General features: G+C 36.8%; 1 protein-coding gene across 1 annotated transcript in view; it reads right to left on the reverse strand.

Annotated features, from left to right (window-relative positions):
* The window catches only part of ITGA1 (integrin subunit alpha 1), a 205327-nt gene that overhangs the window by 49605 nt on the left and 133689 nt on the right, over positions 1-22033 (reverse strand). Inside the window, 5 exon segments of the mRNA XM_007486289.3 lie at positions 2876-3133; positions 7334-7477; positions 8423-8565; positions 14010-14154; positions 16015-16088. Of these exon segments, the coding sequence (XP_007486351.2) occupies positions 2876-3133; positions 7334-7477; positions 8423-8565; positions 14010-14154; positions 16015-16088 (764 nt within the window).

The raw sequence follows: 22033 nt of genomic DNA on the forward strand, positions 1-22033 counted from the left end.
ATAATAATAATAATCAACATTTACATAGCACTTAATCTGTGCTAGCCATTGTACTAAATGCTTTACAATTATCTCATTTTATCCTCATGACATTCTTGGAAGATCGTACTACAGGTACTATGTTATTATTATTATTATTATTCCCATTTTACAGATGAGGAAACAGAGGCAAAGAGATGTTAAGCTACTTGCCTACTCGTCACACAGCTAAATGCTAGTAGAGACAGTGGTGATCACTTGGTCCAGTGCCCTTGTTTTAATGATGAACCTAGTAGATCTGGAGTGGGAGTACTTAGGTCAAAATCACTGTTCTACTACTTCCTACCTATATGACTTTGGGTAAGTCATTTAATTTCTTTGGCCCTCAGATTTCTCATCTATATAATAAAAGAAGTAGAGTAGGTGAACTCTGAGGTTCCTTCAAGATCTTGTTCTATAAAGCTATGAACAATCTATGAGCCTCAGACATTGGCAGTGACTTGCCAAAGAGTTCATAGGTGATAAGACACGTAACCAGGGTTTTCGTCTATATCTTCTTATCTCAAATCCCATTATTTTGCATAAAGCAGAATCATGGAATCACAAAAGTTGACAGGGATTTCGGAGACCCGGAAAATTGTAGTGGTTTGCAATCAAAGCCATATCCTTGCCAGGACATCTCCAATAAGTGAACCAGTCTTCCTTTAAAGACATCCAGAGGAGAAGCCCACTAACTCCTGGACCGACCAGTGCATTCTATTTTTTTTTTGATAGTTTTTTTTTTGATAGTTCTGATTGTTAGCAGAATTTTCCTTACAAAGAACAAAATTCTGTTTCTACTCTCCAAAGAAGAGGACCAAAAGTCTACTATCTCTTCTCTAGGACAGCCTTCAAATACATGAAGACAGTTATATTGTCTCCCCTAAGTTTTTTCTCTTCTATAGGCTAAATATCATCAGTTCCTTCAATGATCATTACATGGTATAGTTTTGAGGGATCTTGAGCTGTCTCTTCTACCTTTTTTTTCATGGAAGGTGTCAAATTTCTTCAAAGAAAAGTCTTAATACTCAGTATCAACTGGTACATTTCTATATACTTCATTGCTCGTTTTGGTCTTGGGTCTCTACACGATCTTAATTACCTTTCTCTAAACGGTCTCTGGTTTGTCAAAATTCTTTCTAAAAAGCCTGGAGCCCAGAATTAGACACTCCAAATGTAGTCCAAACCTGGTTCATTGGTCACACCTACTCAGATTGGAAAGCACATTCATGGCAGGTATAAACAAAGTAGATCATTAATCTGAACCAACTGAAATCTCATTTGACTTTAAGCTGTAAATTCTGAGTAGCAAAATTAACATATATAATGTTAATATGCCCATGTGTGGGGCAGTTAAATGGCACAGTGAATAGAGCATTGAGCCCAGAGTTAGGAAGATGAGTTCAAGACTGGCATGATACATTTACTAGCTACGTGACCCTGGGTAAGTCATGAAACCATATTTGCCTCTGTTTCCTCATCTGTAAAAATGAACTGAAGAAGAAAATGGCAAGCCACTTCAGTATCTTTGCCAAGAAGGTAACCCCAAATGGGGTCACAAAGAATCAGGCACAACTCAAATAACTAAATAATGATCTGTACCTGCCAACATTGATGATTTTTAGAGATTCCTTTTTCTTCTAGGACAATACTTGCTGGTTTCTCTTGCATGGATTTATTGGATTAATTTTAAAGAATAAACTAGTATAACATATGAAAGAAATTCATATTCCATGTGTTAAAAATTCCTTAATTACATTACTCTCTGACAGCCTCCTGTTTCTACTTAAAGACTATTTTGTAAATAATTTCATTAGGAACTTAAAAGAAACCACTCATTTACTAAATGGAGTGAATGTTACTATTGACATTCTCCACTTGTATCTGTATCAAGTCATATTTCGAAGAATGTTATTGGGGCTTTTGATAAAGTGAAACAGTCCAGTATCTATTTAAAAATCAACTTCTCAATATAATAAATTTTGCAAATTTAATGATGACATTAAAATTACAGAAAAGTTAATGAAAAAAGGGGGAAAAGAATAGTTGATGCCAGTCTTGCATTCATGTTATGTAAGGTTAGTAAACTGTATTGTATTTATGCCCTGGGTAGATGTTCGATACCCAGACAACTGGGGCACTCAGCAAACATTAAATTATAATGTTCTTTTAAAAGTCTCTAGTGTTTATTGTGTAGTAAACACTGCTGTAAAAGACCATTGTGGGGATGGTTTATTTTTCTCAGGCTGAAAAGGCACTGTATGTTTAAGGATTATGAGTTGTTAATTGTCTATAAAATTTTACTTTAAAAAAATGTCATTCCCCTGAGAAAGCTAAGCTCTGCTTTTTAAAGGCTTTCCAATAAGGATTCCTGAAAGGTAAATCATCAGGTTTTACAAAATGATCTCAATAAGAACATTTTTACTTTGACATAATTTTGCTGAAATGGCCTGGCTATTGTATCGTAAATATAATTCAGTTTCCATTATTTTAAGTCATTTAATTATTGCTATTTTCCCCCCCAAAAAAGTGGAACCTTAATTGAAAGACCAAATCAAATGCATTACAGATGCTAACTGGGATCATTTGATTATTTCTTTTGTTCTCGTGGCCATTGTTTAGACAAGGCTAGATCATGGAGCAAGCCAAACTGGAATGGGACTTCAATAAAAGAAAAAATCGCAACATGATTTTTCTTGGACAAACCATAAACATCAATGACACCCAGACTGTCAAGATCATGAATGAATGTAGTTTTTTCAACAAAGACTCACTCTTAAGAATCAATGAGAGCAACTCAACCTGTGGAGATAGAAAGCTCAACAGCTAAGTATCATGCCGAGATTTGACTTCTTACTTGTGCATATTCTTTCCTTATGGTCTTGCCACTTCCGTGATAAATGTACACAGCCCCTCCATGATCATCCTCTAAGGGAGCACCAATCACTACATCATTAAATCCGTCAAGGTTGAGGTCCTTCACAGAAGCGATAGCTGTTCCAAAACGAGCCCCACAAGGCTCATTTTTGTTTTTCTTCTTGCAGGAATCATGCTTCAGGGACGAACAGCAAGTTTGCTTAATGGGTTCCAGGCTCATCTGATATTCAAACCTTGTCTAGGAGAAGTAGGGAAAAGGATTTTGATGGATTTCTATCATTATTGCAGATGAGTAGACATTTTTTAAAGCACAATCTAAAATCTGTGCCATTAATGGCCATAATAACTGCAAAAAGTTTGTGAAATGTCTCTGCGTGGGCAAAGTTAAGGCAAACAGTGGATCACAGGCTTTGGGGAAGGAAGGTCAGCTGAAAATTTATTACTAGCTTTTCATCAGAAGGACTGAGTCAGTGGACATCTCATAACATCTCCGTAAAATCAACAATTGATGTGTCAAAGACATCCTCCCTGATGCTGCTATCTTTTTTCCCCTCTCACATCTCATGCGCCTTGGAAAAGTCCCCCAAAGATATGATCACAAATTGTCCTCCATAGAACCAAGATAAAAATCACTCTGTTCAAAGAACAAAGTTATTGCAAGTGTTGCGTGTCTAGAATGAGTGGAAATTGTGTAATAGGAAGTTAATGAAAATATACATAAGTGGAAAGAAATGAAAAATAGCATAAATGAGAGGAAGATAGAAAAGGGAAATATTAAAGGAATATTAAATCATAGAAAATGATAAAATTATTTATCATATTTAATCAGGAGGGGCTATGAGACCTTTAAAAACATTAAAAACTAATAACATGAATTATAATACAATTAGAGCAATAATAATATTTCTGTGCTGGGGGGACAGTATTTTATAGCGGATAAACACATGGGTTCAAGATCTACTAAAGTTGATTCTTTATCCACTAGGCCATGAAGTACATCATACTTAGCTATCTCTGACACATACTGGCTTTGTAATTCTGGGCAAATCATTTAATTACTCAATGCCACCAAGTCTAAGACTACAAGTTGCAAAGAAGATTCAAATACATGTTGGTAAAGGGAATTTGCTCTGTGGAAGTCCCCTAGCAATGAAATGACAGGTCTTTTCTAAAATATTATTATTTTATATTTAACAATTAAATCACTAATGTTAATATTAGTAGAAATATGAGAGAAAGATATTTTTGTGACCTTGAATCAGTCACTTCCTCTCTGAGGTTCAATTTCATCATCATTAAATATCATTAATGTTATATGCTATTAGAATCATTGATGTTACTTTCTACTTCTAAAAGTATGATACTATGGTAATATACACAGAATTAATAACATTTAAACTCCTTTTTATAGGTGGGGGAAAAAGCAAAATGTATTCAACAAATGAATGCTAGAGCTCTGGGCAGAATAAAAATCTATTGATGGTATTATGCAAAGATTTCTGGATGGAGAGTCTGTTGAACTGAGTAATGATGTTGTTATCTGCTAAACCGCCAAAGTTACTTTGGGGAAATCCTTGTCACTCTCTGTCATTCTCTTCTCTGTCTCTGTTTCTCTCAATATCTCTCCCTGTCTTTCTTTTTCTTTTTTTCTCTCTGTCTCTATCTCTTTCTTAGAAGGGAGATGGGCCTCTGCTGTGAAGAAGTTTCAGTACGGAAACTCTCAACCTGTATAATTTTGCAACTCACCTGTACCTTAAAGAGCTGGGGAAGTTATTTGGAACACGGGGAGTGTAAGTGACTTGCTTGCCTATGGCTGGCTGTCCGGCTAGTATGTGTGAGAAGCAGGACTTGAAACCAGATCTACTTTACCCCAAAGCTGTCTAGCTATCTCTGTCATACTGTACCTCCTACATACTCTCTATTTATTGTAGAAACTACTAATTACTAATAGAAGATATTTTGACATTCATATCTCCATATTAAAAGTTCAATCTTTTAAAAAATGCTGGTGGGAGCAGTAATCATCAAAACAGTTTGGTACTGGCGAAGAAATAGAATGGTAGATCAGTGGAATAGATTAGATACATAATAAATGATCTGAGCAACATAGGGTGTGGTAAATCCAAAGACCCAGTTTTTGAGATAAGAACTCACTATTTGACAAAAACTGTTGGGAAAACTGGAAACCAGTATGGCAGAAACTAGGCATAGACTAATATCTCCCACTCTATACCAAGATAAAATCAAAATGGGTATGTGATTTAGACATAAAGAATGATACCATAAATAAATTTGGGGAACATGCAATTGTTTACCTCTTAGAACTATGGAGAAAGGAATAATTTATGACCAAAAAAAGAGATAGAGCATTGTAAAATCTAAAATGAATAATTTTGATTATATTAAATTAAGAGGCTTTTGTGCATACAAAGCCAACATAACTAAGATTAGGAGGGGAAAAAAAACTGAAGTGGGGGGAAAGTTTTGTAGCAAATGCCTCTGATAAAGGTCTAATTTTTCAAGTTTATAGGGAACTAAGTCAAATTTATAAGAATAAAAATCATTCCACAATTAGGAAATGGTCAAAGTATATGAACAAGCAATTTTCAGATGAAGAAATAAAAGTCATCAATAATCATATGAAAAAATGTTCTAAATTACTCTTGACTAGAAAAATGCTAACTAAAATAACTGAGGTATCACCTCTCTCACCCATCAGATTTCACTAATGTTAGAGAGGAAGTGCCAAAATTGGGACACTGATGCATGTTGTTGGAGCTGAGAACTGATCCAATCATTTTGGAGCCCAATTTGGAAATATCTCAAAGCGCTAAAAAAGAAAGCATACTCTTTGATCCAGTAATACCTCTATTTGGGATACATATTGTGACAGAGGCTGGCACATAAGAAAAGGGCTAGCCTGAAGAGTGTGTGAAACTGATCACCTTGATGGGGGAGGGGCCCCAAGTCTTAAGAAGCCAAAGAGAGAAGGTGGAAAAAGACTTTCTTCTGAGGGTTACCCATTTTTCCTGCTGGTGACTGGAAATCTTTCCCCCCAACATTTCCCAATTGAAAAGACTATTGAAGAGGAAATCCAAGAAAGACATTTTAAATCTGTCTGACTTTTACCTCAGCTCCTGTTGCCCTGAGTCTGAACTGTGGCCAAGGGACCAAACCCAGGGTGAGTCAACCTGACTTTCTCTCAGGGGGCTCAGGCTGCCAAGGTCTGAGTTCCCCCCAAACTTCAGGAGGAAGGGAAAAGGGTTTTAGATAGAGACAGGGAGCCCTTTTTCCTACCTTCCTTTCCCATTCTTTCCCTGCTAATTATTCCTTTGTATTATCCTGTTTGAGTCAACATTAAAATAGTTATCTTTTCCCCAAGCTGATTGTGAGTGAACAGATCATGGGGAGACCCTTTGGTCTTGAGTAATGGGGGGAGGACAAGAGGGACAAGAGCAAGTCTGGGAGAGCAGCCTTAGCTAAGGAGAGCAGGCAGAAGGGGGAAAAATCTTCAGACTTCCTCTCCTCTTTCCGAGTCAACCCTAAACATCAGCTGTCTCTCCTGAACCCCACTTTGAGAAGGGGGTCTCCACTTTTCTCCTCTCTCTCTCTATTGATTTAACCATCCCTTGAATACAATATCCCAAAGACATGAAAGAAGAGGGAAAGGATGTACTTGTAGAAAAATATTTATAGCAGCTCTTTTTGTGGAGGTAAAGATTTAGAAACTGAGGGGATGGAATGGCTGAACAAATTGTGGTATATGTTGGTGATGGAATACTATTGTGCTATAAAAAAATGATGAGCAGGATGATTTCAGAAAAAGTTGAAAAGATTTGCATGAACTGCTGCAGAGTGAAATAAGCAGAACCAGTACAAAAACATTATACACAGTAATAACAATATTATACAATGATCAACTGTGAAAAATTTAGCTATTCTCAGCAATGCAACAATGCAGGACAATTCTGAAGGACATGAAAAAGAATGCTATCCACCTCCAGAGAAAGGACTATTAGAGTCAGAATGTAGATCAAAGCAAACTACCTTTTACATTAATTTCTTTATGGTTTTATGTGAGTATTCTCTTACAATCATAATCAATATGAAAGTACATTTTGCATGATAATACATGCATAACCCAGATCAAAATGATTACCATCTCAGAGAGCTAGGAGAGAAGTGAGGAAGGGAGACAATTTGGATTTTATAATTTTGGAAAACATACAGTAAAAATTATTATTATTTGTAATTGAGAAAATAAAATAAATAATAATATCTTTGAAAAAGAAAATATCTTTGAAAAAAAAAATTCTAGAGGGCCCTGGAAATTTCTTTCGTAGGTTTCTTCTATAAATAAAGAGGATTAGAGAAATGCATTAGTTGGCATAAAGAAAGAGATGACCCCAGATTTCTACTCATCTATGGTCATTATTACCTGATTCAATGCATACACATAAACTTTTCCTTGCTCTTCTTTCTCTGTTCCCATATACATGGGAGCACCAACTAGAAGCAGGTCAGTGAAGGAGTCCTTATCAATGTCAATTGTTGTTAAAACACTGCCGAAGTAGGAACCAATCTAGGAAACATAGAAGGAAATCCCATTGATCATTAACATTCTCTGGAAAGCTTAACATGGAATTCTGAATTCTTTGCCTGTCTTCGGATGTGGAAGATTATTGTTGTTATTAGCATTTGTGATTCCTTATATTTATATTGTAATTTACCATTTTAAAACTGCTTTCCCATTTCTGACCTCATTTGACACTAAAAATAACTTAAGGTAGGAACATATGGTATGTATGAGCTGTATTATCACATTCATTTCACACATGATAGGACTGAGTCTAAGAGAAGTTAAGTATCTTTTCCTCGAGATCATAGAAGTAGTAAATGACACAACCAAGACTAGAGCTCAGGTTGTGATTCCTAGTCCAAAGTTTCCTCCAATATAGAAAAAAAAAAAGAGAGGACTCGTTTCTCTGAACATAAGTAGGCAGTCACATAGTAATGATAATAATAAATAATAATGAACATTTATATAGTGTTTACTATGTGCCAGGAACTGTGGTAAGCACTTAACAGTTACCTCATTTGATTCTCATACCAACCCTGGTAGGTGTTATTATTATCCTCATTTTACAGATGAGGAAATTGAGACAGACAGCGGTTAAATGATTTGCCTCGTAAGTATCAGAGGCTGGATTTGAACTCATGTCTTTCTGACACTAGATCCAATCTCCTCAAGTCACTGTGTCATTTAGCTATATAGTCCGCTGTCAGATTGTATTGAACTCCTTTGAGTTCTACTTCCCGGTCTTCAAAAACCCATGGTCACCTTCCTATCACAAAAATGCCCCCACTGAAGAAAGACTTTGCTCTAGTGGAAAAGGAAGTAAATAATAATAATAATAATTAATAAACTGAAAATCCTAAGCATAGAAAAATAAGGAGGGGGAATGATTAGCAAATTTAACTGGTAATGGATTATTAATGGATTTTAAATAATCATTTGTAATCTCACTTGTTCTCCATTGAGAGTTTGAATAATCTTGATTTCTTGACCTTCCATTGTATAGGTAATGACTTGTCCTGTGTGGTTATAGCGTGGCTGCCCAGCAATGTAGATTACATCTCCAGGAATAGTGGCGGAGTTGACCATATAACCTAGAAAAGAGCAATTTCAGACAGGAGGATTTCAGGATTCTCCTTTGTCTTGATGCTATCAGATAACATCTGTTATGTCACCAATAGTTCTATGTATTTAGATCAATTTTTACTTTTTTTTATTCTAAACTCCTTTAGTTCGGAAACTATTAGTCAACCTTATTTTCCCGTTAGCAGAATAAATGTTTGTCAAGACTTGAATTTTATGTAGTGGGGTCGATTTATATACCAATTCTCTTTTTTGACAAGAAATTGCATTTGGGCATGTTAGATTTTGTCTTAGGATGTGGAGAGAGGTAACTATTAATTTACATGAGATTTGATGTAAACATTCTTACCCTCTGTTTAATGGGCTCCAACGTCCTTAAATTGTTTCAATTATAAATATTAAGGAATAAAAGTTATTTTTTTTAATCCTAAGAGTATTGAGAAAGTTTAGAATGCAAATGCTAATTTATGGATACAAATATTTCACCAAAAGTTAATTTATACATAATTCCCTGAACTTAATTCACAGCAATTAAGAAAAACATCAAAATCTTTAGTATTAAAATATCTTTTGGGGTCAGCTGGGTAGCTCAGTGGATTGAGAACCAGGCCTAGAGACGGGAGGTCCTAGGTTCAAATCCAGCCTCTGTGACTCAGTATCTCTGACCAAGGAAGATATCACTCTTTCCTGGGCAGTTGGTCATATCTAAACCCTTGGGACCTGGTAGTTAATGCCCCCTTGGGAGGTAGAATTACAAGGGGTCATCTTGTCTCACAGAGACAGTTATGACCTAAGGGGCTATAACTACTCTGAGGGAGACACAGTGCCACCTCATTGAATTGAATCTCTCTCCAGTCCCCTGTCCTCCATTTCTCAAACAACATCCCTTTGGAGTCACATTCTTTCCAAGGAGACAATACCTGGCTTACCTCTCCCCATAAGTAATGGAGGAGAAAACCAATCCCTTCACTGTTCTTTCCCCTCTTTCTCCTTTCCCTCCTTCCTTTCATCTCCTCCATTACAATTGGCACCCCAGATTGTGTAGGGCAAGAACCATCATTGGAAGTTAGTGGCAGTTAGAGACTGCCCCAGAAGAGACTGGGGGGAGGGTTAGCCATCTTGGGACCCAGAACAATCCTGTCAGCACTACTGTCTACTCCAAGGGGGGAAGTGCTTAGAGGACAGTTTTAAAAAGGACAACTTTTTTTTTTTCCTGTGGGAGGTTTTTGAAGAAAAGGGTGGAAATTTAGGATACAAATAAAAACAACATGTACCAAAGAATTTTTGTGACCTGTGCAGTGCTGTTCATGCTGCTTCAACTTTACTACTGGCTTTGTGGGATGATATCCACTTTTATTTTTGATTATATATGGCTAGGGGCCCACATAGTAAAGATCTGGGACCAAATGATACTGGTAATTAAGAGTCTATGGCCAATGTTCCCAGCCATGTATGGAACAACAATGATGGCATGGCAAATCTTCAGTAGAGTGAGGAAGGGAATTAAACTGGTCATGGGCAAACATAACAGTAATACTGTAGATCCAACACTAATGATGATGCTAAATCAGATAAACAGCATGAATGATTTGTTCCAGGGGTTAATAACTAAACCAGACAAAATAGGAATGGGAGATGACACTGCTTCAGACAAGGACACTGATGAGGACTGTAATAAGGACAATGACACCACAACTACTCTAACCATTGGCTCTGCACAGACAAATCTACCACAGACAAAGAAACCAGCACAGAACCTATACACACTGAGGGGTCTGCAGGGGCACAAAATATCTTGTCTTTGCAAGATTTTGCTAAACTAAATGCGGATTCAGGGTGGTCCATATGAAAATCCATAAGCCATTTTCAACAATGGACCTGGAGGCATTACGCTAAAGAATGCCTCTTTTTGCACCAAACCACTTCGTTGTGTTAAGGAGTTGAAATGTGCCTTTAAATTTTATGAGTCACATTTTGCAGATACCAAGATCCTTTTACAGGAATTATTTTACCCCTCAAGAACAAGCCCACTTTATTAGAAAAACCAAGGAGGATCCAAAACTTATGAGCAGGCTGGAATTTTATGGAGACGTAGAATTTTCTAATCCCCAGGATTTAACTTATTTGAAAAAAGCAAGAGGGGGCAGCTGGGTAGCTCAGTGGATTGAGAGCCAGGCCTAGAGATGGGAGGTCCTGGGTTCAAATCTGGCCACAGACACTTCCCAGCTGTGTGACCCTGGGCAAATCATTTGACTCCCATTGCCTAGCCCTTACCACTCTTCTGCCTTGGAGCCAATACACAGTGTTGACTCTAAGACAGAAGGTAAGGGTTTAAAGAAAGAAAGAAAAAAGCAAGACCTTTTAGAGGAGATGAAATCCTTGGCTGATTTTGGGGAAAGCAAAACACATTCTGTGTCACTGAGTCCCTGCTCAAAACTTTGACAGTTTGATTAAGCTTGCCAGGGCTCTGGTGACACCATTGTTAAGAATACATGCCACTACCTCCAAGTCACTATGAAGCAACAAAGTAGGACTTCTGTGAAATATTCATTTAATGAAATAAATATTTGTTGATTTTGTTAGGCACTGTGGGGAGAAGGAATATAAAGATGAGTATCATAATATGTATTGAAATAATTTTGGCAATGAGTATAATGCTAAAATGAGATAATAAGGATTATAATAATAATGGAACAAGGTACAAAATGTCACAGTAGAATAGAGAAGGAAGATACTTCTTCTGCTTGGGAAGATATTTGGTTATACAGAGGAAATAGAATTTGGTCAGACACTTGAAGGATGGAAATGATTTTCTCTAGGTAGAATTGGAGGGTAGGGGTAGCAATTATCCACAATTAGGCCATAACTGAATATTAAAAAAAATTTAAGAGGTGATTTTATGATTCCACTTCATGTAGCCTTCCTTTTGATTCTGCTTAGTTTAGGCTAGTAAATAAACTGAAGAAGATGGTCTAGTTCCTATCTGTGCTGCCAAAACCAAGCCATTTATGAAGTATAGCTCTGTCTACATGAGATGAGGACTTTCTAAAAAAGATGGGGCCATGTTGAGCTATAGCAGTATATGGTATTGGAGTGTGTGATGCTCCCAGGGGATTAGGGATTAACCTAAGATATTTTTCTAGAACCTTTCCAAAAGATTTTTAATATAATAACAGGTATTAGGCAGGTGTTAGGCTCACAAATTCAAATTCTTCTTAGCCTGTAAATTTCCTAAGAGACTTTTGTAAAATCTCCCCCATGGAGTGAGAGACTAATTTAAAAGCACTGACTAGTTTTCTTTTTCTAGGATTTCTGGGCACTTTCCTTTTTGGAAAGAAATTTCCTTATATGTTAGACTTTATTTTGGCAAAGGCTATTATAGCCTCATTTGTGACTGAATTAACTAAACGATCTCTGTAATAGACGAAAACGTCATCATTCCTGTATGTTGTAGACAGAACTTTCACAGTTTTAATTTCCTGGAAAGAGAAGATCATAAATTCTAACCTGTATGGGCAGGAATGCAGGTTCTAAGATTTATTCTGTGCCACCAATAGTATCTTAAGACCAAGCTCTCTGGTTGCTGAAAATAAGTGTGACTACTAGTAGGGACTGAAACAGTAGATTTTTTTCTTAAATAGTTCATCAGCAATAGACCTCATCTGACTCGGCAAATATGTGATGTTGGTAGCTAAAATGTAGTTGAGGGCTAGCATATATAGCTTTTGGTGTCTCATAGAACTTAGTAGAGCCCCTTGCATATAAGAGCTCATCAAATCATTGTTCATTTGAATCAAGCAATCAATTGCATTGGAGTATATTTCAATCCCAGATTTTATCGCTTAGATATTAAAAGCTAGCATCAATTCTTCTGCTTGTTTTCTCCCTGTTCTATGACAAGAGTGATCTCATTATATTTATATAAAACAAAATCATAAAATTTAAGACTCAGAAGGAATCTTAGGCATCATATCAGGTCCAATTTCTGATCAAATATGGGTGTCCATTTAGGCTCTGTTTAAAGTGCTGCTAGTGATAAGGAGCTCACAAATTCATATTGAAATCAGTTCCCTTTCTGTGCTAGAGAGTTTGAGTAGTGAGCAAGCTGATCTCTTATTCAGAATAAACAGCTTCTACTCATTGTGCATAATTCTTTGTCAGTGTCTTTCCTTCCCATCTCACTTTGCAAGCCTTATCTCCCCCATTACATTCCTTTAAACCAATCTCATATTGGGTATGATTGGTCCTTTACAAGATGTGGCTTCTGGAACTAAGCATAATATTTTAGATATGGGCTGAGTTCTGAAATATCCAGTGACCATCTCAAAGGCCTAGAGAAGTCTCTGAGGTATTTTATTCCAGGCTTTCCTATCTGGCTAACCAAGATAGAAGCAAATCAATCAACAAACATTGCTTAAATGTCTATTATTTATGGGGTAGCAAGGTGGATCAGGGGATAGAGAGCCAGGCCTGGAGATGAGATGAGAGGTCCTGGGTTCAAATCTGACCTTGGACACTTTTTAGCTGTGTGATCCTGGACAGATCACTTAATTAATTACCTAGCCCATACCCCTCTTGCCAGGAAACTGATACTTAGTATAGAGTCTAAGACAGAAATAAGGGTTTTAGAAGAAAAAAGACTTACTATGTAGCAGGCACTGTGCTAGACACTGGGAATTAAAAAAAAATGAAACAATCATGTCCTCAAGGAGTTTACATTTTATCAGCAGATTATATTATACCTCTTATGTATAATATATAACATATTTTGTTATGTATTATGTTATATTGTTTTGTATTATATCATATCATACATCATACTACACTATACTATATTATGTTATGTTGTTAAAGTGTTACATCATATATTATATTATACTATACTATATTATACTACATTAATTGACATTCTGTTAGGTTATATTATACATATAAGTATATACAAAATACATGAAAAGTAAACACAATGTAATTTCTCCAAAGGTGGGGGAAACCCCATACTAGTAGATGGCCTGGTGGCAAGGGGAGAAGAGTGAGGATAGAGAAAGCCCTCATGTAGGAGGTGATGCCTGAGCTGAGTTTGGAAGGATCCAAAGAAGGAAGGTGAGGAGGGAGTGCATTATAGCTATAGGAGAAAGCTGGTGTAGAGATCGACTAGAGATAGATGGAGGGTAGGAGGAACAGCAAGAAGGACATTTGACCTGGACTATAGAGAGAGTGAGAGAAAGTTATGTAGAGTAAGACTGGAAAGGTAGGTTGAAGCAAGATGGCGAAAGGCTTTGTATTTGGTCCAGGGAGCCAAAGGAGCTCAAGGAGCAGGGAAATGGCATGGTCAGAGGATAATAAAAGGCAAGATCTCAACTTCATGGAATTGAACCCCAGGACTCTGGTGGAATCAAATCCCCAGATGAAGGAACTTTGATAATGAATAATTAAAGAATATAAATACACTCACCTAAATAGGAAGCAAGTGGTTCATTTTTCTTTGTAGATTCAACATTAAAGGAATTATTTTGTGGGGTTATAATTTGGTTATCTTTCTGCATGACAACTGTTCCATTCCAGTCATAAGCTCCAACGGCTCCAAGCATAACCCAGTCCTTATATTTAAATAGAAAGGCAAATATTAGCCATTCAATTGATAAGTATTGATTCATCGCCTACTATAGGTCATGCTTTGAAGATACAAATACAAAGAATGGAAAAATCATTACTTTAAGGATTACATATGTGTATGTATGTATATACACATCTTCAGTTGTTCCTGTCTTTTATTTTAAAAATTATTATTTATTTATTATTATTATTTTATTTTAAAATTTTATTTTTATTTTTTCAGTTATATGGAGAAGCAATTTTTGACAATTATTTCTGACATTTTGGAATCCAGATTTTCTCCCTCTTCCACCCTCCCTGAGGTGGTAAATAGTCTAATATAGATTATACCCATATTTCCATGTTGCTTATATTAAGAGAAAAGACACATATCACACATATAATAAAAATCTCAGGAAGGAAATAAGGAAGGTGGCACGCTTTGATCTGCACTCAGACTCCAACAGTAAGGATCTTATATTTTAATATATACATTGAAAGGTCAATGTTTCTTTTGGGCCCCCATAGTACCTTTCCAGTCACAGACTATAGACAGGTATTTCTGATCTCTACAGTTGGCTTTATTACTTGTTCACATACGTGGTACTTGGGGGCAGCACGGTCCCTTTAATAAGTCAGGTTCTAATATTATTATTGACTATGCTAACACTGATTGTAGGATCACAGATCTAGAGCTACAAGAGCCTTTAGTGGTTATCTAGTCCAAACTCATGATTTGATGAACAAGAAAACTGAGGTACATGAATGACATGACTTTCCCAGGGTCACACAACTAGTAGTTGCCAAAGGTGGGGTTTGAACTCAGGTTCTCAGATCCAAAAGCCAGTCTCTTTTCCATTATGCCATTTTGGCTTCCACTGAGAAAAAATAAATTGTATATACTGGGCAAAATATTAAGAATCGATTCTCTCACTGAATTCGAGGTGTGAATAGCACCTCTGAAATGGAATTCCAAATTCTTCACTGCAGGGCTGGAAGACAAGAGGCTGAATATGCTGGCTGTATAGTCATTACTATGCACGTAGAGACTTCCCTAGGATGACGTAGGCTTCTTTTTACTGCTTACCTCAGTTTCCTTTATCTATAACAGGGATAATAATAGCATCTACCTTTCAAAGTTGTTTCAATGTTAGAACGAGATATTTGTTAAGTATTTTGCAAACTTTTAAGAGCTATAAAACATCAGATATTATTTTAATTTTAAAAATTCTAAACTTAATGTACACCAAATAGAATAGGCATTTTATATGCATAACAGGACAGAAAGGAATATTTTAAAACTCAGAAGATTGTTCTTGAAATTGCAGATTTATATTTTGTACACCTTATTTTTCTTGACAAATATGGAATTAATTCACATACAATTTTAATGAGGTCTTAGAAGTGCTATTTTCAAATTTGGACCAGAAAAAAAACATTAGAATGCAGTCAAGACAATCTCTGTGTTAGAAATGTGATACTTGTGATACTGAATATCCAGTAAAAGGATAATTTTAATTATCCTTTATTAATGGAATAATAATAATAATAAATAACATCTCTTGAGTAGCTACTATGAATAGGCACTGTATTATGCTTTTACATTTATTATCTCATTAGATCCTCATAACAGCTTTGGGACATGGAGTTATTATGATTTTTATTTTATAGGAGAGGAAACTGAGACAATCTGAGTTTAAGTTATTTTCCCAGTATCACCGAACTAGTAATCATCTTGAGTCTGGATTTGAACTCAGGTCTTCCTGACTTCAGAATCATCACTATATCCACTACACACCAAGCTGCTCCTGACCTGGGAAAAGAAAAATAAGGCTTCAATTTCTTCTGCCCAGTGATCAATTTACCTGTGAATAATGAGCACTAAATCCAGTCTGGGACATTTCCATCTCAAACGACGCTGCTGACAAGTCAGTTGTGGCTATAAAATAGAAAATAACCATATTTAAGTAAAACAGAAAGTTTATTTTTCTCTTAATTGATTTAAAAAATATATACTAACCATCAAACACAAATTATAGTTTATTCACTTGATGGAAATCATTGCACCAAAATAATGACAAAAATGATAATTTTTTTTTTCTTCTTGGAGAAACATAGGAAGACTTCAGTGTTTGTGATTCAATGGCATCATTGTTTCTTGGGAGCTAAGATTTGGTGGTTCTAACTAGGCACATAATTTTCTTTCACTAAGAAGCTATCAGACATATGGTAGCTAAAAACTAATTTCTCCACTATGGCAGTGAGAGATCTTAGACCTCAAGAATCTGAATTGAAGGATTTCAAAGCTGGAAGTGGCCATCCAGCATCTATCTGTTTGAAGACTACCAATGATGGGGAAACTACTAAGGCAATCACTGCACTCTTGAAAAGTTCTAATAATTAGAGAGTTTTTCTATATAACAAGCGTATACATATCTCACTGCAACTCTTATTCATTACTCCTCTCAGGTTAAAAAATTTATCTAAGCACCCCCTTTTAAAATTTCTTTATTCTCTAAATAAGTAATTCCCAGGTATCTCATCCCTTTCTTCCCCTCTCCACACCAAAGAAAGCTTGGCACGAGAAAAAAAAAGTGTATAAATTATATCTTTCACGTTTCTATTTTTGTTTTTGCTCTGAAGGTGGATAGTCACAAATTATTCTTTAAGTGTTAATTCTGTAGCTGTATATAATATTCACTTGGTTCTGTTTATTTTATGTAGGTAGGTATTTCCAAGTTTTTTCTAAAATTAACCTGCTTATCATTTCTTAAAGTACTGTAGAATTCCATCACAATTATATGCCACCATTTGTTTAGTCATTCCCCAACTGATGGGCATCTTTTATATTTCCAATTCTTTGAACCACCATAAAGAGAGATGCTATAAATATTTTGGAACACATAGTCTCCTTCCCTTTTTCCCTGTTCACCTTAGAAAGCAAAACAAAAGTGGTATTGCTACAGCTAAGAGTATTCACCGTTTTAGAACGCTCTGGAATAATTTCAAAATCTGACCCCCATTTCACATGACAACTCTTCATATATTTCCAAGCACCTTTGAGATTGTCCCCAAGTCTTCTCTTTTCCATAATGAACATTCCCAGTTCCCTTAAACAATGCTCCTATGGCATGGACTTGAAGACCTTTCCCATTTGAGTTGATTGGATCTGAACGTTCTGTTTTATTAATGTCCTTCCTAAACTTGAGTGCTTGGAACTAAATGTAATATTGAGAATGTGGTGTGACCGTGGCATCAGCTTCTTCTTATTCTTGAAAATTATATTTCTCAATACAGCTCAAGTTTGCATTAGTTTGGGGGACTACCAAATCACTCTGTTGACTATGGAACCACAGGGTAAACCTATTGGCATCATATTTTCTTCACTGGTAAAGAATGGTTACTCAATATTCCACATTTACATGAGGGGTAGAATTGGTAAAAAGTTGGTAGAAGAGAGATTCTGGTTTTCCGGTTTTCCATCTTTGGGAAAGAAGACAAGTAGTTTCAGATTCTCTTCAGGGACAGATCCCTGAAGGGAGAGAAATGCTCTGGGGAAAAATCAGCATGAAGAAAACCTACTACCTCAATTATGTTCCTATCCCCAGCTTGCTATACCAGAGACTTGATTTGTTGCTGTTCAATTGTGTCCAACTCTTTATGACCTTCTTTGAGGTTTTATGAGCAAAGACATAAGAATGGTTTGCCATTTCCTTTTCCAGATCATTTTACAGATGAGGAAACTGAGATAGACAGGTTCAAGTGGCTTTCCCAGGTTCACACAGCTAGTATCTGAGGCTGAATTTGAATTCAGATCTTCCTGATTTCAGACCCAGTACTCAACCCAATGCACCACCTACCTACCTTATGCTATAAACTAGAGGGAATTTCTTCTCAGGAAAGATCTTGCCTATCTTGTTTGAATTGAGATTCACCTCATATATTATCTTAGATATTCTCATCTGCATTCCTTTTCTGATTTTTGTTTGCTATTGGCTTGGATAAATAGAATTATTTTTAATTTACATGTGATCTTTGTGCAACTGGAATTGGTGTATACCAACTGGTGGGGGAAAGATTCAAGTCTTGGGATACTCCTTCCCCATTAAAGGATAATAAGTAATCCAAAGTTCAGATTGAACCTAAAAATCATTAAACCTAGACTAACAATATTTAATGAGGGCAAATAAATATAATTCTAGCTCAGGACAGTTTCTCTGGAGAGAGCAAAGTGACTGGACTCTAGCACTCATCTCCAGTTTTCTCTCCTGGTAGGAATCAAAGTTTTCCTTAGAGAAGAGTGGGTGGAAGAAACTCTAGATAACTACTTATATCTTCCTGAAGGTCACCTCTAGACAGACCCATGTCAGTCAATCAATAAACTTTTTTCTTTTTTTTAAATTTTATTTAATTAATTAAGAATATTTTCCCATGGTTACATGAATCATGTTCTTTCCCTCCCCTTCTCCCACCCTCCTCCCAAAGCCAACGTTCAGTTCCACTGGGTTTTACATGTGTCCTTGATCTAGACATATTTCCATATTATAATCAATAAACGTTTAGAGCCTATTATGTGTCAGGTACTGTGCTAAGCCCTGGGACATAGAACGTACATGGGCATGCAATAAACACATAAACTGGGCAAAGCACATTTACATATGCCCTACTTAAAAATACATCGCACTTGCAGTCCACTAAACAAGTACCAGATCTTTTTCAGGCTCACAACTGTCTAACCAAGCCTGTCCCATCTTGTACTTGAGAAGTATCTCTCCCCTTTCCCAGAGAGTCTTGGGAGAGAGAAATCTAAATTCCTGTCTTTGCAGCAGACTCCTGGACTACTTGAGAATTCTAGACAGTTTTGGTCCTTGGAAGGTCTATTTGGCCCCAACACTAAGAGCTGGAACTGGCTTCTCTGAACTGGTATAAAGTTTCTGAAGTCACGTTACTGCTTTCAAAGAATCCTTTTCCATATCTAAAGGATGCCACAATCCCATTATATGTCTATATACACAATTCCATAATCCAAAATGGGTTTTAAGGACTGACTAGTATCTCTTATGATGATCATTTGTCCTCAACAGCATAGATGTTGGCTTTGTATCCAAGATCCTAGGCTATAATGATGACAATAATAATAATAATAATTAACATTTATATAGTTCTCTAAGATTTGTGCAGTGGGGATAGCTAGGAGTCAGGAAGACCTGAGTTCAAATCCATTTTCATGCTCTTACTAACTTCGGGACCCCAGGCTAGTCACTTAATCCTGTTTGCCTTAGTTTCCTCACTTGTAAAATGAGCCAGAGAAGGAAATGGCAAACCATTTTGGTATCTTTTCCAAGAAAACCCCAAATAGAACCATGAAGAGCCGACATGAAGACTATACAACAACAAGATTAGTATAAATCATTTCATTTGATCTGCAAATTTGTGATTTAGAGGCTATTATTAGCTAATTTTGCCAATGAGGAAACAGAGGTTAAGAAGATTACTAACTCACTGGGGACCACCCAGCTAGTAAGTGTAAGAGGGAGGACTTGAACTTTGATTTTCCTGAGTCCAAATCCCAAACTCTTATCTACTGTGTCACCGAGGTGCTTCAGTCACATCATCATTTTAAATATAACAGCTTGGATTTCTCTGGGCATTCCTAGTTCCCCCAAACTGGAGATGCCATTGAGGGGCTTTGGAGCATGTCCAGATTGCCCGCTATAAAGACCTCTTTGTCCCCTACTGCCAGAGAAGCCCAGGTTATAGACACAGAAGACTTTTCTTTTTCTTTTTTTTTAAACCCTTTCTTTCTGTTTTGGAGTCAATACTGTGTATTGGCTCCAAGGCAGAAGAGTGGTAAGGGCTGGGCAATGGGGGTTAAGTGACTTGCCCAGGGACACACATCTGGGAAGTGTCTAAGGTCAGATTTGAACCCAGGACCTCCCCTCTCTATGCCTGGTTCTCAATCCACTGAGCTACCCAGCTGCCCCCACAGAAGACTTTTCTTATTAAACTGTGATAATTCAAATTCCGTTCTTCATAAGCATATTGCCTTTTTAGCCACACACGTGCCTTTGGTCATTCACACAGCAGACCTCCAAAACTTGGGGACTCGGGTAAACTACTATAAAAACATTTCAGTCATGTCGGATTCTTCCTGACCCCATTTGAGGTTTCCTTGCCAAAGACGCTGAAGTGGTTTGCCATTTCCTTTTCCAGCTTACTTTATAGATGAGGAACTGAAGCAAACAGGATGAAGTGACTTGTACAGGGTTATAAATCTAGTAATTGTCTGAGGCCAGATTTGAACTCAGGAAGATGAGTCTTTGTGACTTCAAGCCCAGCACTCTATCCACTTACCTGCTCCACTACAATGAATAACTGGGAGATAAATATAATTTTGCTATATGAATAATCCTGGCATATGAGAACTATTATGAAGTTATAAAATACCTCAGAAATGTAGTCATTAGGGATGTGCATCAAAACATATGCCAGGCACATATTACACGAGTAAACACTAGGATTATTATTTGGTTACATGAGCAGCAAGTAACCCCTCCAGTGTCATCTAAGCCATGATAGGCGAGTCTGCCATGTTGACCAAAATACTGGTTCTATCCCTATGGGCATCTCCCGGTAAGAAATGTCCCCTTCTAACTCAGGTTGACATCTTGTCTGGAAATTCGTCTTAGAAAGTTGTCGGGGACCTTGAGAAGGTAAATGACCTGCCCGTATAACCAATAGGAGGTAAAAGTGGAACTTAAATCTAGGTCTCCTTAGTTCAGAAGCCAGACCTCTATCCACTGTGCCCTACTGTGCAGTGTGTGCCAAAAGTCTCAGGGCAATTTTAGGATAATAAAGTTTCAAGTTGCACTAAAACTTCTGGGACACTTTTTATATGTTTATACATATTTGCATATATATAAAGAGTATACCTGAAATAACGGATATATATTTGAAAACATTCAATATTCTAAACTTAACAGAGTCACATAATATGGAGGAAGTTGGACAATATCCATTTATTTTCCTCCAAATCAATGGGTCATTTATTAATGTTACTTTGCAGATGTGAAAAAAGCCTCACAACTAATCCAAAATTTATACTAAAAAAAATCAACCTGATCTCCCAGCAGGGGGATATAAGGGAGTCAAATGAATGAAATCAAGCTCCAAGCTTCTTTACTACTTACCTGGAATAAATTGCCAGTGAATGGGTTTGCAAATGGTTTTTATGGGGATCAACTTTATGGGGGAAACAGTCAAGAGCCATATATTACATCTCACTCATGCATTGGAATAGTCCTTTCAGTTAGGCAACTAAAATAAGCTTTATTTTAAAACATTTTATTCCGAGAGCTCAAGGCACTTTACACTTATTATCAAATTGATCTTTAGAGCCTCCCTAACAGGCAGGTAGAAAGTGTGTCAAAGTGCCAATAAAAGCGACCTCTCCTAATATTGGGAGCCCTGACTCTTTCCAAGTCTCACCCTGCTTCTGGCTTCTGTCTTCAGATGACAAATAGAGAGTAGAGGGAGAGACCGAGTCACTGGAGCTGTCCTACTCAAGCCCCTTTCTCTAGCCTCTACTCAGGCAAGTCCACAATGACCTGTACAAGAGCCCATAGCGCTGGAGAGGGATTTTGCTGTTATCTCTGCTGTTCCTAAGGGAAATGGAAATGTTAAATGACTTCCTCATATCCCAAGGCAAGTCATTGGCACTGGCTCCTCACCCAGCTGAACTGGTGCCCAAAGGAAAGAACAATACAGCCTTCACATTAGCTGGCAGTTACCATCATGATTTATGGGAAAAGGAAAATTTCCAAGTGGTAGGAAAATATAGGCCTTTCTGACCTGATTCTGTAAAATCCAGTGCTATTGGCAAAA

Source organism: Monodelphis domestica, chromosome 3, assembly GCF_027887165.1.
Source record: "Monodelphis domestica isolate mMonDom1 chromosome 3, mMonDom1.pri, whole genome shotgun sequence".
In the NCBI taxonomy this organism is placed as follows: Eukaryota; Metazoa; Chordata; class Mammalia; order Didelphimorphia; family Didelphidae; genus Monodelphis; species Monodelphis domestica.